The sequence below is a fragment of the Alligator sinensis genome, unplaced genomic scaffold (genome assembly GCF_000455745.1).
Source record: "Alligator sinensis unplaced genomic scaffold, ASM45574v1 scaffold256_1, whole genome shotgun sequence".
Classification (NCBI taxonomy): Eukaryota; Metazoa; Chordata; order Crocodylia; family Alligatoridae; genus Alligator; species Alligator sinensis.
This window is the reverse complement of record NW_005842139.1, coordinates 2,052,569-2,072,418: the sequence shown is the minus strand read 5'-3', so window position 1 is coordinate 2,072,418 and position 19,850 is coordinate 2,052,569. Positions and strand designations below refer to the sequence as shown.

At 45.2% G+C, this 19,850-nt stretch overlaps 1 protein-coding gene across 1 annotated transcript in view; it reads right to left on the bottom strand.

The window, feature by feature from the left end:
* The window catches only part of RNF11 (ring finger protein 11), a 41,813-nt gene that overhangs the window by 19,945 nt on the left and 2,018 nt on the right, over positions 1-19,850 (bottom strand). The window contains exon 2 of the mRNA XM_025206089.1: positions 1,958-2,127. Within this exon, the coding sequence (XP_025061874.1) occupies positions 1,958-2,127 (170 nt within the window). The remainder of the gene's footprint in view (positions 1-1,957; positions 2,128-19,850) is intronic.

The following is a 19,850-nucleotide window of genomic DNA, read 5'->3' as shown; positions in this document are numbered from 1 at the left end:
GTGTGTTTACAGCATCTGTCGCTTCCTGTTTGAGGCTGGCAAGGTGGAGGCCAGGCGCTCCGTTTGATTGAACCTACATCTCTCTACAGACCTCGGTTTCTCGACCAAAACAAAATGAAGCTAAACGTGTAGAACTTTTCTTAATGGTCTTATTTTGTGAAGTGTCCTGATGCTAGTTCACCAGACAGTCTGAACGATAATCCTGCGCCATTCCTCCTGCTCGGGGATGGTGAGGCTGAGTTATAGGCCCTAGGCTGCCTACTGATTGCAGTCACCACTGTTGAAAAATAAAAGGAAAGGGGCTAAGTTCAATTGCTTGACACTCCTCTGGCCCCACTTAGTAAAGAAAGTACATTTATTCAAAACTCCATACTATTTAACAGGCCTGCAGTGCTGTTGTAGCTGTGTTGGTCCAGGAAAAGCACAAGACCCTTGCCACAATAATTCTAATCAACTTAAAGTGAGCTTGCTAAACCTGTGTGATTATGTCCACACAATGTTGCAGAGGCTTCCATAAATCAGATTTAAAATTATACCTTTCGTTATGAAATGCAGCTTGGTGTTTACAGCAGGTTGTCCCTGCTTCACGTGACCTAACCACTCCCTTCCCATGGTGGAGTCTTGACTCCCACCCTTGATATCCACCCTGCCCCTTTGCGCAGGAAGCTGCAACCAGATATAACAGCTCAAATGCTGGATGCACTCCCTTTAATTCAGCACCCTCTATCTGGGCCCAGTTTAAGTATGTGGGGCTGATCCCTGGGATGCGCTTTTGTCCTGTTCAGGATGCTCGCTGTTCTAGTCCACCAACAGAAGTCTCTGGCCACATGCCCCACGCATGGAGGATAGGAGCTCATCATTTCATATCCCCATGTAGGGGTTGGGGGCCCAACAAGGCACCAGATTATCTTCTATAGTACCAGGAGTGGTGGCGGCATGCTGGCCATGCCCTCAGTCTCTATCACATGAGGGACAAAGGACGAAGTTTAAGTCTTGAACAAATCCACACAAAATTGTGCACGAGCACACAGCATGGCCATGAGGTCACGGGACCCAGACATGTCCACGTGAACCTACCTTTTATAGGAAGCAGATTGTAGCACAACAAGCCAGGCCCTCGTGAACTGAATATTAAAAAAAAAGTCTAACAAATCAGAGGGACTGGACATGGTTTAGTAGAACTTTAGTGACCGTGGGAAATGGCCACTAAAGCTGTAAATCCACTGAATAGCAGAGAGCAGGGGCAGACCCTTATTTCCGTGTAACTCAAGAGACCATTTGCAACTTTCATTACAAAGAATGAAAATGGTTTGCCCTACATATTATATATTGTTTAAAAAACTTCATGGAACCAACACGTTGGCACTATGCCTTAAAAGCAGAGCCAAGACAGCCCTGCCCTGAAGGGCTTGTGACCTTAAAACACAGGACAAAATGAAAGAGAGAGATTGCTTATGAAGACTTCTGCTGGGGAGGATCATCACTGTGTTCAGGAATGGTTCTAGGGAGGGGAAGTGAGCGTACAAGCGAGAGAAGAAATGGGGACAGGGCCGGCTCTAGGCTCTGTGACAGACAAAATCAGAAATGGGGTAATAAAGGAGACAGAAGGGTCAGTCAGGCTAAAAGCACTGAGAAGAGGCAACGGTAGAAAGAAAAATGGAAGAGATGCAGGGGACACCGTTATGTATACAGGTGAGGAAGAGGAGCTGTGGGCTGCTCCAGGCAGTCAATGGGAGGAAAGACGGCTTCCGAGTGGCATTTTGGCACACGCCATCGGATATAGAGCCCAATCCTAGTCAAAGGAAATGAGGTGAAGAATGCAGTGAGGTAGGAAAGGGGAGGAGAAAATCATTTTGCACAACCACTTTTGCTGCAGAAGTTTAATGTAAATGCAATGTAAACCAAACCAAAGGCCAACTGACCCTCCCCCTTCAAACAGCTGACGGGTAAGACTTACTCTCTGATCTTTTTTTCAGAGCCATCTCTTCCAGGATCATAGACTCCCTTAGGCAGGTGCTGGATAAGGCCTATCCTTTGCGCTATTCTAATCTGTTCCTCTTCTGTCAGCTGCGTTGCTAGCCGGGTCTGGCTAGGAGTTGGATGGTAAACAGGAACCGGGACCTGCTCCTATATTTAAAGAGATTCAAACAAAAAAAACGAAGTTTGTTTTCGGATGTTTCCTGATGCTGGTGGATTTTGCAACATAGTAACCTTACTGTTTCTCCACTCTCCTCCTTACCCACTGAAAAAATGTTTGCCCAAAATACCGTCCCCTTGCTCTGTACTTTGTTGGCTTAATTAAAAAGTGAAGCATAGGATAAAGAACAATGGGGAAACTGGCAAAGCTGGTCTCTATAAAGAGCATTTAATATAGTCTCCAAGAGTTGGTCATAAATTAGTTAAACCAGATGCACAGCTTCCATGTGAATATAGGCAAATAAAACTTGCATGAATTTAGCTAATTGATTGATATTCATTCCAACCATGTAATGTTTGGGGAACAGTTACAAATATAAGCTGATGTAATTTCGTTCTCTATATTTATGGAGAATCATTTGTACAGATGGAACTAGATGATTTTCAAAGATGCTTTCTTGGTTCCATAATGACAGAAAATGGATGTTAATAGTAATGCTCTATCTAACCAAAAATTCAGAAATGTAGACTTTTTTCTTCTTAAATGTTTAAATATGCCAGCTGGACAGTGGAAAGAACTGTCCAAATAAACAGCTGAAATTTTAGAACTGCTCTAGCCCATTTTACGCTTTTCACCAGTTGTCTGACATTGGACTCGGTGCCGTGTATTTGAACTACACGCTCCCCAGACAAAATAAACAAGATTGTGGTATTACACAATCTCCTCCTTCATGTGTTCTCAAAAACTGAATTTTAATTATTTGGGGGAACAAATGCCTCTGCTTAGAAATATAAGTGTTTCTGAAAGCAGAATCCATCACAGGTCGGGGAATACTGTTCTGGGATGTGACAGCTTTGCGTGCATCACAAATGCCAGGTTTACAACCATACCCACTGTAAACTCCTCGTCCTCCCATATGCCCCATTACCGTCAATGAGACCCCTCTTAAATGCACTTCCAAAGCTTCTCCCTTTGCAGAGTCCGGGGAGTCCCAGATCACTGCCCCTCTGCTTTTCTCAGTCACTCTCCTGTAATAATTTTTAGCCCAGTTTCCCTTGCTCTGTCTCTCCGATGTCCCTGTCTTGACTGGACTAGTGTCCTCAAACTCAGCTAGGCCTCAAGCTCAACGTGGAACATCGTGTTGTGGTTTTCACTAATTAATCTCCTCCACTGGGTTAGAGATAGCTATAGTCTGGTCGCAGCGCTGATCCATAGGATTTGCTACCGGGCAGCTCCATGCAGCTTCTCACAGTGCTGGTTATCCTCCCCACTCTGAGTTTTCAGCCAGTCTTTAACCCACGCAACAATGCTCCTCTCCATACCCATTTAATTTTTCTACTTGAAATTTGTAAGGAACCACATCAAATGTTTCACTAAGCTTCAAATATATTTCATTACATTATCTGCACTGCCCTGACTTTAATTGCTCAAAAGACCATCAAAAGTAGTTGTTTTATGTTTTTTGGGGTGTTTTTTTTTTTTTGGCCAAGTTATAGCTCCCAATAGCTCTGTTCTCCGCAGTGGCTAAAATCATAGGGAATTTGAGAGTTTTGGTGTTCACTACAACAGAGGCAGGGTTACATCCCTTCAGTTTTCTGGAAGTTTAGACTTCAGAGGGAGACTGTCTTGCAAGGTCCTGCATCTGTGATTAACACAGTCAGTGGTTCAGTTAGGTTGATTAATTCCTTGGGCTGCCTTCTAATGGTCTGAATTCTGCCAAATATGCCCTAATCAGGTTTTTGATGGGGCGCAGTAGCCACCACGGCTCCAAGTGACCTTCAGATACAGTACGAGCCTTGTGTGACCGCTGCAATCTGGGTAAGAGAACAACGTTGTCCCCTCCCCAGTGGTGTTGACCCCAGGATGCTGAGCACTTCTGCTGGAGGTAGGTGCATGGACGAGGACGTGGCACCAGGCTGGTTTCGTTAGGTTTCATGTTTCATGAAGCTGCCTTTGCTCCATAGTTACATGTTAGAGAAACACGTTATCTCTTGTTTTATGAAGTTTGACCCTATTTTTACATGAAAACCAATGTTATATGTGAAAGGGGAATGTCTATTCTTGCCTTTATTCAGAAAAAATACACAGTGCTTAGCAACTAATCACATGATTATCAAGCGTATTATATGGTGACTAAAAGCCAAAACAGACAAACAATCCCTAACAGGGAGCAAGTTATCTTTGAAAATGTTCTAAAGAAGATTCAGGCATTCAGACCAACATACAATGAATGGCCTTGTCAATTAGGAAGTTAGAAATTGATCATCTCGTTATTAGTGCGGCAGAAACGGGAACCTGGTTCATTCAGTAGGATTCTGTTGCGTCAGGATGGTTCAAAAAAAGAGAAATTCACTATGGCAGCTACATGAAGATAGGGTACACTAAGTCTTAGGTATTATTAAAATGTACAAAATTGACAGGCTAATACAAGTTAAAAAAATTTAATGTACAAAAACAGACAAAAAGGAAATTTATTTTAGTCTTTGGTAGATATAAACATATGCTGCCATATCTCGTTTGTTTAACAAGCACAGTCTTATATTACTCCAGCCTCCCCTTGTTTCTCCTACACAGGAGGGAATCGCTGACGTGATCAAAGGTAGGATTTATCAAGTTTGCAATCCCTAACTTCTGAATGCTCTGAAGTGTCTGTACTTACACAGATCTGCAAACACTAATCTTTTTGGCTTCCTCTGTCCTGTCTTCTTCAAGAGAGATACTGTACTTTGTATACATGTCTGACGCACAAAAAAATTATGTCAGGAATTTGTAGTTGCCAGCAGGGACCTTCTACAATCTCACGTACTACACAAGCAACTCTTCTCAGACAACTTGCCTTGGAGAAAGAGCAAATGGTGCTGTCTCACTGTTAAGGCATTATACCAGCAATTTAAAAAAAAAAAAAAGAAGACACTGACAGGCTACCATGAAAATGTATAAGACAATATTACTGGAAGTAAAAATAGGTAGCACCATAATACTAGTGATTGAGAGTGCACCTCCTCATAGCAGAGTGCCTGAGGCTACTGTTAATCTCCCTTCCAATTACTATTAAAAGCCTGACCATCAAACGCAACCTGTAGCCCATTATGTAAAAGCATTTCAGTACAACAGAAGTGACATGCACTACACAGAGCTGAATTACAACTTGCACTGACAGACCTTTCCAATTCATTTTTTTTAATAGTGTTTAAGAGCTTGTATATATTTGTGAGTACTATGATGAACATGTTTCAAGATATTTATTAATTAGAACGTGAGAATCCATACTCATCTGACCCGGTTCTTTTAGGCAAGCCGAGCATAATTTACTTCTATGGAGGGAATTAAAATGTTTGATGAAGAAGCAGATTTTAAAAACAAGAGCTGAATGGGAGATAAGGAAGGGTTTTTCTTTGTTACATAATAAAAACCGGAAGGCTTTGATATACATATGGTAGATGCAGATCTCTACCGACTCTGGGCCTTTTGCATAGAATGGGATATAAATCTAATAAATACAAAAAATAAAAATAAAAATTGAACAATAACCTGGAAAGGAGTTTGTAAACTCTAAGATGCCAGAAAACAGGAAACAAAATTAACATTATTTCCCACTTCTTGGAAACCTTTTTTTCAGACCAAAAATATTTAGTTTTTAAAATTAATATTTTCTTCTTAGTCCAAAACCTTGTTAACCACATTTTAACCAGGCTCTGTAATACACCATTCTTGGAAGTTAACCTCATAAATCAATGACATCTAGTAGCTACCTGGCTACAATTAGGCCCTGATCCTGCATGCGATTGCTTACCATAGTAGAGTCAAGTACCTTCATGAGTCTTTGCAATATCAGAATTTAGAGCCCAATCTGTCTAGGTTCACTGCTGTGAGTAACTGCACTGATTTCAACACAGATGCTCAAAGGAATAATTGTTTAAAGGATTAAGAGACCTTAGTCAGACTGTGTTTATAGCTATGCATACAGATAAAAGATACTGTACAATCCTATAATTATTTTATAGTGCAAATCCAAAGCGTGTATATGCTGCTCTTCAGTCTCCTTTCACCTCACATCCATGCACAGTATTTACATTGATAAATTATGAACTGCTACAGTCTTAACTAGAGCAAGGGGACCATGTTTGGATGATTTTAAGTTATTCAATATCTCAACTCAAAAAGAAATGATATAATAATTCTATTATGGTGGATAAAACAAATGATTTTTCTTAAATAAAAACAATTGGATTTTAATTTTTTTTTGTTAAGATGCTTTTAAAAAAGGTGGCTTTAATTTAAGATATGTTAAAGCTCAAAGAATTCATCATGGAATAAGGATTATAACTTCTAATTATATACTATTTGAGATAATAACCTTCTTAGAAGTTTTATAAATAGATTACAACAGGGCACGGACTGTATTAGGGGCCCAATCTTATGGGGTTCCCAGAGGCTTCTCTATAGATTCAAGAAAACCACTCTACCCAACGGGACTCAGTGCTCAGTGTAGAAGAGCCCACTGAGCATCTCTGTGGCCCTTAGTTCTATTGTCAAGCTGTGGATTTGTGTCTCCAGAGATCATAGGCAGACACGGTTCTTTGGGTAGATGCAATATCTTTTCTTAGACCAACTAAATAATTGGAAACATTGTTTTTTGCAAGCTTTCGGGCACAAGCGCCCTTCTTCAGGCATAGCAAAAGTTTGTCGTCTCCAGATATACTGTCCTTATTAACAGCAGTGTAGGGAGATGAGAGAGATCAGACCCGATTACCTACCCATCAGCCCTGTTGTCTCTCTGCAAGTTTGTGTACACCGGTCAAGCCCTTACCTCTCTCTAAAAGTGCAAAGTTTCACAAAGTTAAATGAATAAAGGATATCAAACAACAAGAATGCACTTTTTGTAGAAAACAATTATTAAATTGAGGCTTCTTGACTGGTGGTTTAAATCTTGATTTAAATTGATTTGATTTAAATCAAATCCACCCTGATTTTTAAAAAGCTTTAAAAAAAGAAAGAAAGAAAAACCTCTCCAAACTTCAAAACCCAGACTAGCATCAGTTTCAAAAGCTTCAGGAAAAAAACAAGCATATCAAAAAACAGACAAAACCAAAACACCTTTTGTTGCTCAGGTTATTTTAGGGACTTTTTCCATGTGTGTTTAATGAACTATACAAGATGGAAGCCCTGAAAAGAGTCATGTTCTGCTTATCCACCAATCCTGAGGTCAGCAACACGCAAGTCCTTGACTTCAGGAAAGCCGACTTTGACAAGCTCAGGAGGCTTGTCAGTGAGGCCCTAAGGGACCGTGACCACAGGGAGAGGGGAGTTCAAGAGGAGTGGTTGCTCCTCAAGGGAGCGATCCTCAATGCACAAACTAAGCCTATTCCATCTCGGAGGAAAGGCAGCAAGAGGGCACAGCAGCCCTCCTGGCTCTCCAGGGACCTAGCAGATCTCCTGAGGCTAAAAAGAAAGGCCTAAAAAGGGTAGAGGATGGGAGTCACCTCCAAGGAGGATTATTCTGCACTGGTCCGGTCTGGGATTTCATCAATGTTATCACTGATATATAATCCAGAGTTAGATGTTACATTTTCATGTAAAGCTGAAATGAAAATATCAGATTTACTGCAGACTTTGGGACCTACTGCAGTGAACAAATGCTTTCTGAGTATTGTTCCCTAAACTCATTAAATAGGTACTTTGCGTCAGTCTTTCATCAGTCCCATGGGACGCCCATGCCCGCTACAGGGCCGGGAAGTCCGGGTGAGGGTGATCCCCTGCCCTCCCTTAATGCTGACTTTGTGAAGGAACATCTTGAGAAGCTGGATACCTTCAAGTCAGCCGGCCCTGACAATCTTCACCCCAGGGTACTCAAGGAGCTGGCAAGCATCATACCCCAGCCTCTAGCACGGATCTTTGAAAACTCTTGGCGCTCTGGTGTAGTGCCCGAAGACTGGAAGAAGGCCAATGTGGTGCCTATCTTCAAGAAAGGGAGGAAAGTGGATCCGGCTAACTATAGGCCCATCAGCCTGACTTCTATCCCGGGGAAGATCTTAGAAAAGTTTATTAAAGAGGCCATCCTTAATGGACTGGCCGACGACAACATCTTAAGGGATAGCCAGCACGGGTTTGTTGCGGGTAGGTCTTGCTTGACCAATCTCATTTCCTTCTACGACCAGGTGACCTATCACCTGGACAAGGGAGAAGAGATTGATGTCATATATCTTGACTTCAAAAAAGCCTTCGATCTGGTGTCCCATGATCGCCTCTTGGAGAAACTGGCCAATTGTCGCCTTGGGTCCTCCACGATCCGCTGGCTGGAAAATTGGCTCCGGGGTCGGACCCAGAGGGTAGTAATCGATGGAAGTCACTCATCGTGGTGTCCTGTGACCAGTGGGGTCCCCCAAGGCTCTGTCCTTGGACCCATACTGTTCAACATCTTCATTAATGATGTGGACACTGGAGTCAGAAGCGATCAGAACTGGCCAAGTTCGCCGATGACACCAAACTTTGGGGCAAAGCATCCACACCAGAAGACAGGCAGGTTATCCAGGCTGACCTGGACAGGCTCAGCAAGTGGGCGGACGAGAATCTGATGGTGTTCAACGCCGATAAATGCAAGGTTCTCCACCTTGGGAAAAAAAACCCGCAGCATCCTTATAGGCTCGGCAGTGCTATGTTGGCTAGCACTATGGAAGAAAGAGACTTGGGGGTCATCATTGACCACAAGATGAACATGAGCCTGCAATGCGATGCGGCGGCTAGTAAAGCGACCAAAACGCTGGCTTGCATCCATAGATGCTTCTCAAGCAAATCCCGGGACGTCATTCTCCCCCTGTACTCGGCCTTAGTGAGGCCGCAGCTGGAGTACTGTGTCCAGTTTTGGGCTCCACAATTCAAAAAGGATGTGGAGAAGCTTGAGAGAGTCCAGAGAAGAGCCACGCGCATGATCAGAGGTCAGGGAAGCAGACCCTACGATGACAGGCTGAGAGCCCTGGGGCTCTTTTCTTTACTGTCTGAGCCCCCAAGGTCTGGAACAGCCTGCCACCAGAGGTGGTTCAAGCGCCTTCATTGAACACCTTCAAGATGAAACTGGATGCTTATCTTGCTGGGATCCTATGACCCCAGCTGACTTCCTGCCCTTTGGGCGGGGGGCTGGACTCGATGATCTTCCGAGGTCCCTTCCAGCCCTGATGTCTATGAAGTCTATGAAGTCAAACAGCCCCTCTCGGCCTTTGGATAGGGCAGAATATAAACCTAAAAAACCCAATTAAATAAAGCACAGGTAGTAATGAGGCAAGCTGCCTTATAATGCCCTGCCAGTGCCCTTTACCCAGTGGCGTACTACGGGTTTCCAGCGCCCGGGGGCCAATGTCCGCATTTGTACACTCCCAGGGACGATGCAAGCAAGGTGTGGAGCCCCCTCTCCTGCCCCATGGCACTGCTGCCGAAAGACTGACACCGCAGCACACCGGACGCCGGGGGAGGGGCAGCAGCCGGGATTTCTGGGCGTAACAGGGAAAGAACCGTACAAAACGCCGGGTGGCTGGGCGGCCACACTGCAGCCTCTTGGCCTGGCCAGCACCCCACTCCAGGGTGGCACCCAGGGGCCATGGTCCCCTCCCGCCCCCCCCTGTCCGTAGGCCACTGCCTTTACCTCTCATCAGGCACGGCACCTTTAGGGATGAAAGAAGAATTCAGTCTCTGCACATCCAGTCCTGGGCAGTGGTCAGTATCCTTTCCCCACCCCCAAGTGGCCCTGGGAAAGTTTCAGCTTGAGTGTCACCCCCCTGCAGGGTCATCATTCAACCCTTCCAAATGTAGCTTTAAACCTGCAACCAAAGGATGAAGTCAGGAGTTTACACGTCTAATGTAAGAAGTGATTCCCTCTCACAAATTTTTACCCCAGTATATCATGACAAGCCTAAGTGTTTTCTCCCACAAAAGGGTGATTTCATTACATCCAAGTTCTGGTCTTGCTGCAATCCTACTGATTGCTTATATCACTATAAAATGCTTCTCTCTACCCTTATACCGTGTCGTGTTCTCACTTGCTCTTGCACGCATGATGTTTTGTACTACTTGAAAACGGGTCAATGGTAGATCAGAAATTTGTAATCCTTGGATAAAGAGTATTTTAAGATTACTCGACATAAGAGCAGTATTTATCTCAGTTTGTTTTAATATATTTGGTAGCAACAACATGCATATTTTGCATTTTGTCCTTCCTGCTTGTGGCAAAAGGTAACTTATTCATAACGTATAAATGTATACATTCAGCTTGGGAGAACTATATTTGTGTAACTTTGAACTGCCCTCTTTTTTAAATGAAATATTTATCAGTACAGCTACTCGCTTAACATCGTAGTTACGTTCTTGAAAAATGTGACTAAGTAAAATGTTGTTAAGCAAATCCAATTACGTCACAGTAGTTACCTGCTAGCAGGTGGTGGCCAAACAACATTATAACACAACATTGCGCGACTTTAAACAAATGCGTTCTCTAATAGATCAGCAACGTAATAACGAAACAACATTAACCGGGACAACGTTAAGTGAGGAGTACCTGCATATGGGAGAAGCACACTTAGTTAGTATAAGGATATTTAATGGAACAATCAGCATATTATTAATGCCATTTTAATTTATGACACAAACATATAGAAACTCCCTATATTTTTATTACGTGCCCTGCTTGTTACTGTCTGTAGTTTCCTTGACTTAGTTGATAAACATCAGTTAAATGTTTCCCATTTTTGGTTCACCTTGCTGCAGTGGTTGGGTTCCAGACATCATGGGGGAATTTTTGCTTAAAAATAAGTTCCCCATTGAGGTTTTAAAATACATAAAATGGAACATTTGCTTTTGTCTAAGAATTAGAAAAATCTTAATTCTGGGCCAATTTTTGTCAAGAAATCACATAGCTGAATGACCAAGCAGAAGACCCCCAATTATTTTATCTGCATTTGGAAACACGATGTTGAAGGTGTAACATAGTTGAATTAGTGGATTTGAATCAGCGTTTAGTTTGCCATTGCATAACTGTTTTCTCTGCAAACAGATACCAACTGTGTGTAAATTTATGGGCAGTCAGTAAAGATTCAGGTTAAAAATGCCAGTCCATAAAGAGATACTGAAACATTTCAGCGATCAGTAAAAACAATCAAGCTCTGGCTGCTTTGTAAAGCTCCCTCTTGGAAAGCTGAACAGCTGGAACTTGATTGAAGGACAGAGCAGAACAGCACCCACCACCTGATGTCCGAGCAGCAGCACACCATGCTGCAGGAAGCCATCTCTCAGGGCTTTGTAGACCCTTCCCCTCTCCGTCCAGCAATGTGGTGCTGCTGCTGCTGTGTCCGGTTCTATAATACGGCTGGGTTGCAGGTAGGCTTCTTGGGGAGCAAGGCTGGGGGAAGGTAGCATGGTGTGGGGTGCTGTAGGGAGGCATCAGGGTGTAGAGCTGCACAGGGAACCTCTGGGGTGGGGGCAGCACAATGCAAAACCACTGATGTAGTATAGCAGTGTTGCCAACCCAAGACTGTCTTCCTATTTTGCCCCTGAGAAAACTTGAGAGAGTGAAGATGGAGGACACAGCGCAGAACAGGAGAATGAGGAGTTAAGAAGGGCAGGATGCATTTTGTTTTAAAACATGCATTTTTTATATTTTCTCCTAGAATGATGCTGACGTTTCAGATTCAATCCGACGTTGGCCTTTCGGAATTGGGAAGATGTGCAGCAGCCAACACTCCACTGGATGCAGAGGGACGAGTCTGTACAGAGCAAACGCTAAGTATCATATGAAGTACACAGCGATGAACAGCGTGTGCCTTCCTTTAAGCACAGATCTCTTGTTAAAACCACCAAAAGTGTGAGCTGCCCTGTAGCTGGGAGAAGGCTGTGGGGCAAGCAGGACAGGCAAGAGCTCTTTAAGAACAGGGTTTTTGTGGCTCAGAGATGAGCACTCAAGGGAGAAAGAGAGCTGTGAAGCAGCAGCCCTGGGTGGCGAGCAGCAAAAGGAGGAAGAGTGCCTACAGTCACCAGCAGCCCTGCCCCAGGGGGACTGAACTAAGAAGGGGTTGCAGCCAGAGGGCAGACAGCTGGCAGAGCTGCAAGGACTAAGGAACAGCCCCTGCGCTTGGGCTGGGCAATGGGGCTGGCTGGCTGGAAAGGGAGGGGCTTGCAGAAGGAAAAGCCTTGCCCACAGGCCAGAGAGGGCCTCTAGCCCAGGCCACAAGGAAGGCAGAGTTCCCAGACAGGCCACGGCCGTACCTGGAGGTACAGTAAGGGAAACTCGGGTGCATGAGGGCAGAGAAGTTGTTTTCTCCAAGTGCCTTGGATGTGGGGAGGGGAGTGGAGATGTAAGTTCATGTTATTTTTTTGGCACTGAGAGTACCTGGAGGGGCAGTGTTTTCATTGGAGTCAGGCTAGTAAGAACTGGAGGACCAGGAGTAGCTGTGAGGGGAGGTTTTGGAGGCCACGCTGTAGGTGCCTTAAGGCGCTCTTCAAGATCTTTAGACCTGAGGGCCAGTGAAAGAAAGAGGGAGAGGTGAGCAGGGTGAGGGCTGAGAGGGCCCAGAGATGGGAAAAGGGAGCGCGTTTAACCCCTTTGACGCCAAGGGGCGCAAAACCCAGACTATGGGGCTTAATGCCCCGGCCACGCAGTTTGCTGCTGAGAAGCTAAGGCCAGAATAAGGAGGCCCTGGGCTGAAAGCAGCAGCCAGAATGAGTAGACCAAGACCAAGAGGGTCAAGGTCCAGACAAATAAAAAGGGTGGAGCAAAGTGGTTGCAGAAGGAAAACACCACTCTCCAAGTCTTGGGATGCCCCTGTAGAAGTAGTCATTCCATCAAGACATGGCAGGCAGGACCCTGGCTGGCAGTACAAAAAAGCTGGAGCTGAAGCAGGCTGGCCAGTCACTGGGTGATGCTACTGCCCAGCAGGACACCTCCCGTCACATACCCAACTCCAAGTTTTCCCCTGTGTGATCTAGATGAGAAATATTTTTCTGGAATATTAGCAGCAGATTTTCTTTAGCATGTCAAAGACCCATGTGATTACTGGCTGAATTAATGAGACTATCAAAAGAGCTATGAAGCTTAAAGCCATTTAGCATCTCCATTAATTTTAATCAAAAGCACAGATTCTCCTCAGACAGCTTTGCCCAGAGAGGACAACATACATTTTTAGCTTTGCCACATGACTTTTTAAACAGAATCGAGTGTCGGAGATGCCTACTACAGTTTGCAGGATTCTGAATTCGAACAGGGCCTGGCCTTTGGCTGATACAAAGACCTTTATCTCTGGTGGCCCATTTAAGGCATAATCAAAATCACAGCCTTTGTGGGAGCAGAGATACTACCGAGATGTGTCCTACAGACAGCACGACATTAACTAAACTGGAATTCTTGCATGTACATACATTTTTCTACCATTCTCACCGCCCTAGGATTTGGAGACCTGCTAGTAGTACATCAGGTAGTGACTGTAACAAGTTTACTGTGAGAGTGGGAGTGAATAGGACACAAGCCTCAATGTGACGCAGTAGTCAGACTGCTGCCCCGTACGTACACACAGAGGCCCTAGAAAGCTGTCTCTCTAGAGGTTTCTCAGGCAAGGCTGCTGTACACCACCTCTTTGTGCTTGCAAAGTGCCATTAAGGTCAGTGTAGCTCAGCTTTCTACCTGGTGAGCCGCACCGAGTTTAATCTGCGGCCTCCAAGCTCTCACCCAGCTGCCACTCCCCTATCCCTTGAGCTGTCCTGGGCTCTGGGCTTCCCCTCCCTGCTCTAGCTCCAGGGGACAGCATAGCATGGCACGGAGCAGTGCATCAGGGGTCTGCAGCTCATGTTACTGCAGCCTGCGCAGGGTGCAGCCCCAGCTGCGTACAAGCTGGACAGCCCTGATCTAGCTCATAGCCAGAACCATGACAGGACAAGTATGATTCATACCCCTCTGTTTAGCCATCCACATTCTTTCAGAGAAGTCAGCTTGTTTCTCATTCTACAAACAAGTACTTCGCTGAAAGCTCCTGGACTGCTGGGACCTTTTCTAATTTGCATGCTCTTACTTGACTCACTTATTGGGGTGAGGGGGGAAGAAGAGCTGAAAAAAGACGGGGACTATGCAAATATACAGACAAAACTGAGTATTCATTTTCATGCAGCTCTAGCTAATTTCACCAGCCAGCAGGGGAAAACTGAACCAAATCACTGACTCTGTTAGATCATCAAGCTAATGTCCCCCTTCCATGCACCAATCTTCTACAGTCAATTTTGAGTAGTCTGGTTTAAAGATCCAAAACCACTGAGGTTTCCACCACTGCCCTGGGGAATCTATTCCACAGCAAGATACAATTCCACACCATATTTAGCCTCCGTTTTCTCCCCTTCACGTAATGCTATTTCTCTTAGCACCGGTCGTATTTGAATGCTTAGTTGCATCTTACTGCCATTCAACTACCTCTGTGGTCAGTTCCAGCGTGCAAAAAAAACATGCAAATATCTGTCCCGAGTCCAGTTAGACACAACACACGTTTGTGTCAACACGACATTTTAGTTAGCTGCCATGCCACATGCGAACATACTAGACGTACTCAGTGCTCTATACGAAATTCTTCTAGCTCTTTATCCACCTTCTTCAGGTGTCTGCAGACTGGCACATTTTCCCTGGTATTACCATACTCCTCTTAGCATCTGGCTAGGCAACTGCTATAAATTTAACAATCTTCACAAGCCATTCCCTCCAACTTGTCAACGTCTGTCTTGATCTGTCCTGGTAGTTCAGTCAGCGCTGCAGTTGAGCCACGTGCTCTATTACCACTAGGGATGTAAATCTTGTTTAAAAATAATCCGATTAACCTACTCCAAGTATATTGTTTGAATGGTTAACCGATAACACGGCAGCTCAAACACTGGGGGGACTGCAGCACAATGGCAAGCTTCCCCAGACAATACAGCCTACCTGAAACGCAGAGCTGGGGGAGGGGGCCCCTGTGAACAAGCAGCTAATTGTTTAGCTGACGAGTCATTAGGCTGCCCACTGTTTTTGTCTTTAACCTCATAGTAGAGGGGGGTATTAGTCCCCCCCCAGCCTCCTCCCTGCCTGCCCTGATGCCTTCCGGTTCCTTCTGGGGCACTGCAAGGCTTCCCTTCCCCCCTTTCTTGCTAGTTTGTGCCCCACCCTGCACATAAATGATAACCAGGGATCGTGGTTTTCCGTGATAAAAAACATAAATCAATCACAAATTCTCTGATAAAAAAATTGCAAATTCTCTGACAAAAATCCCAAAATCTGTGGTTAAAATTAAATGTCCCCCACAGCTCTGCTTGTGTCCCTCACGCCCACCTCACAGGCCCCCAACCCTGCTTGTGCCCCTTGCCCCCCACCCACAGCCCCTGCCCCCCAGCCACCAGGGCTATGGGGCCAGGGACCCAGGTCCGCAGCCCCCTGCCCCCAACAGAAGGCAGAGGCTGCTACAGCGGGAGCATGAGTCAGGTCCCCCACTGCTGCCTCCCTGCTGCAGGCTCGGGCGGGGCAGGCTCCCAGTGGCAGCGTGCACTCCTGAGGGGCAGGGGGGACCCACGCCCTCCAGATCGGGAGTGTGGGGGCAGGGCGGATGCGCGGTGCCCCCATGCACACAGAGGAAGTGTGGCCCAGGTACCATGGAGCTTGCAGCAGCAGGCAGCTTTCATGCATGGCTCCGCTGTGCCCTGCTGCGCCGGTCACGCACTCTGAACTCTGGAGAGCTTGAGCAAGGGCAGCAGGGCAGGGAGCACAGCGTTTGTGACCCAGGGTTTGCAGCTGGCTGGGCACTCCAGCCGGGAGGGAGTTTGCAGCCTGCCTGCTCCTGACTCAAGTGCTCAGCCAGCTGAAAACCCCTGCCACTCTCAGCCAGCTGCAAACCACCCCCTCCCAGTCCGAGTGCCCGGGCCGGGGAGTGCCCAAACTGTCTGGGGGCTGAGGGAGCGGGAAGGTTTGCAGCCAGCTGGGAGTGGCAAGGGTTTCCAGCCAGCTGAGCACTCTGGCTGGGAGTGGGGAGGCTGCAAACCCCCTCCCAGCCCGGAGTGCTTGGCCTGGCTGCACACCTCCCCGCTTCCTCAGCCCCTAGCCAGCTTCCCCCCCAGCCCTGCCCTACAACCCACAAGCCCCACTTGCCTCCAGCAAGAAGAGTGAGCCTGAAGCAGTCTCCGGTACGTGCGAGTGTTGGGCCCTGCCCTTCCCTCCTCCCTTCCCGTCCCAGCAGGGTTGAGGGTTTCCCTGCCCCTTTTGCAAACAGCTCTTGTAGGCTGGAACTCTGCCAGCCTGCACAGCTCTTTGCACAAGGTGGAAATCCGTGGGTTTCTCTTCTAAAAGGGAAAATCCATGTTTTCTCTGATAAAAATGGGAAATCCGTGGTTTTCTCTGTTTTTCTATGGGAAATGGAAAACCAGGATCCCTGATGATAACCGATTAGCTTATCGGTTATCACTGGCCTTATTGGTTAAATGGTTACTTATTTAACCTTTCATATCCCCAATTACCACCTTGCTCACTGAGTTGATGCCTTCACAGGTTCTTCCCTAAGGCACTTGTCTTTCTACAGCCACAGTACTCTGAAAACTGGGATGTCCTTTCCTTCTTTGGGTCTCTTTCAGCATTATTGTCTCTCTACTCCCTGTCCTCCCCTCACCCCTTTTAGGGTCCAGTCCAAGGCCAATGATATCAAGGGACAGACTCCCACTGACTGTTAAGGACTTTGGGTCAAGCCCTTACTGAGTGTGCATTTTAGATTATTTTTCCATGATATGATCTTGCAGTTTTTTTCCAGCTGTGAATGTCATTTGGCTATTTTCTGCTACATCCCTAGCAAATGTCAGGGAGTCTTCTATTCTTCTCACTTTACAGTCATAAGAATCCCTACTGGGGCAGAAGGTGCAGAGTGGGGGGCTGTTTTGCAGATGTCATTCAGGTTAGAAGAGAGAAGCGCTCTCGCATGCTATCCTTATGTTAGTACTTATTGTAAAACAGTTTACTTCTCCTCCTCCAAGTCATATTATTTTAAAACCATGCACCATTACAGTGTGAATTATAATACTCTTGTTGTACATTACTTTAATAACCGTTAGAAGATTGAGATATCTACCAACTTTATTATAACCTTTTCTTGGCATATAGAAGAGAGTTCATTTATATGTTTTACAGTCACTACTGTTAAGCTATAATTTAACAAGCTTAGTACCTATTTTTCTTATTAATCCATTATCCTTTATATTTCTGCTTCCTAATAGCCAACCAAACTGTAAGGAATTGTGCACCATTCCTGAAGAATTACACTGGAGGATTCAAAACCTGAAAGAAACTTCTTTTCACTCCGTTTGCAAAAGAGGCGTAGACAGAGAGCCAAATCAGATAGAGCAGGAGTGGCCAACCTGTGACATGGATGCGTGCCTCTGGTACACAGGAGGCTGGGGAGAAGATGGGCAGAATAAGGCAGGGAGCACAGGACAGGAAGCAGAGCAGCAGCTTGATCAGGGAACAGAAAGCTGAGCAGAAGCCTGGGTAAGAGAAAGGGATCATAGTAGCACTCAGGAGGGTGCGGGGCTAGTTTCTGGCATGCCTGCCAAAAAGTCTGGCTCCCACTGAGACAGAGGATACGCACAAACATACATTTTAGCTGCTTTAGGACGGAAGCAGGAGCTGCTGCTCAGGAGCGCGCGACAGCTGTTAAGAGATGCAACTGTTATGTCTGCATGATCCTGTAGCTGTAAACAGACATCGCATTTGACACTGGCCTGATTGTCTCAGCGTCACCCTTTCAAATTGCATTCCTGTTCCTCCCCCAGTAGGTAGCTGGTGAGACCACACGGCCTCTGAATGACCTGCAATAACCTTACAGATGAACACAGCAATGTCCCGGGAAACAGTGACAGCACATTTTATCCAGCATGCTTCAAAGGGACTTGAAGTAGGACAGTGGGCTTGTACGTCTGTAGGGTCATGAGACAAAACACTTTTCTGGGAGAAATGTGGTATCTGTTTACAGCCTTAATGACCCAACTTTGCGGGAATGAGGCAGAATTAGACCTGGAACAGTTTTGCTATGCTTGTATCACTACAGAATTATGTAGACATAACAGTTACAACCTAACAGCTTATATATCATATTCGTTGATAGTGGGACAACCGTTATATCTGCCTATGCCCAGAGAACAATCACTGTACAAGCCAAAAAATAACAACTGTTTAGCAGATGCAATTCTTTAATAGTAATACTGCTGGGAATGTCTAAAGAAAATACTAAACTGACATCTTTTTACTTAAAATGGTAATTGGTTTTCTGACCTACTGCATCTCCAAAATCTACAAAAGATTGCTTAATACTATGAAGTTATGTGGATGAATCCCCTGTAATTCTCTGGCAACGAATTCACATGGTAGGAGTATAATGACATAAAAAAATATCAGTAGGCCACTCCACAATGTATGTAACCTAAAGCCTCACTTATAGGAGTATAATGTGTGCAAAACCCAAACGATCTGTGCTTTCATTTCCCCACCAAGAGACTTATTATAGTTTTAAAGAACTCGCCGCTTTAAAATAATTGTAAGTCTGTGGTGGGTTGTCTTGATTTTTTAACCTTTAGAACAATATACTGTAAAAACGTCAATATATATTACCTACAGGCTTGTCCTGGTAACACTCCAGGGTCTTCTAGGGTTATACAAAGGCTACTTCAGCCATTCACAGTAATTTTAATAGGACACTTTTTATTCTCCCTTGTTTAAGATCTTTTGGGAAAGGCTGACAATGCTGTTTGATCAAAAAAGCACAGAAGTCTTTTCTTGTGGAAATCTCTTTGTGAATTAGCTTTTTCCACTGTAAGCATTTTGCCCAGGGAGTAGGGAAGCAAAGACACAGTATTTGGATAGTGGACAGAATGATGCCTACTTTTGTGCATGTTCACTACCAGAGACAATGATTTATTTTGTTATGAGAAGTCCCAGTTTAAACAAGAGGGAATAGATTCCCCAGGGCACTGGTGGAAGCCTCAGTGGTTTCAGATCTTTAAACAATGTGAGGGACAAGTTTTATTAATGTGTTAAAAAGAAAAATCCACACAGAACTAAGGCCAATGACAGATTTTGGGGGGGGGGGGGGGGGGGAACAAGGCCCCACATCTTTGTGGGGTGGTGGAATCACGACACACATGCTTTACTGGAAGAGGAAGCACTTTAGTTCGACCCAGCTTCCCAGCATCTGTATAGATATGGTGCTGCAATGGGGCTTTTTGGCGCTTTTATCTAAAGCTGATTCAATCAGTTATTAGATAAAACCACCAAAAAGCCCCACTGAAGCGCCTGAGCCATACAGACACTGGGCAAGCTGGGTCCAACTAAGGTGCTGCCTCTTCTGGACATGCGCTCTGCTCAGTGGGGGACGTGCCGAGCTGAAAGTAAAGCATGGCCTGGTTTTGTTTTCTAAGTAAGCTATCTAAATGAGTAACTAATTGCAAAATGACTCCGTGTCTGAAAGCTAGAACAGGTGTTCTTAGTTTTGCATGTGTTGCTTACATGAAACTAATAGAAAACCTATAGGAAAATTGTGGCTCCTTGTTCTTTTTCTATGCTTTTTTTTTATCTTTTGCTCTGAAATAATCCTCCTAAGAAACCCTGGCCACCCTGAAGTTATTGGGAAGTCTGCCGCTGACTTCACTGGGGCAGTGGTTTCACCCCTATCTATTTTTACGTTCCTTTACA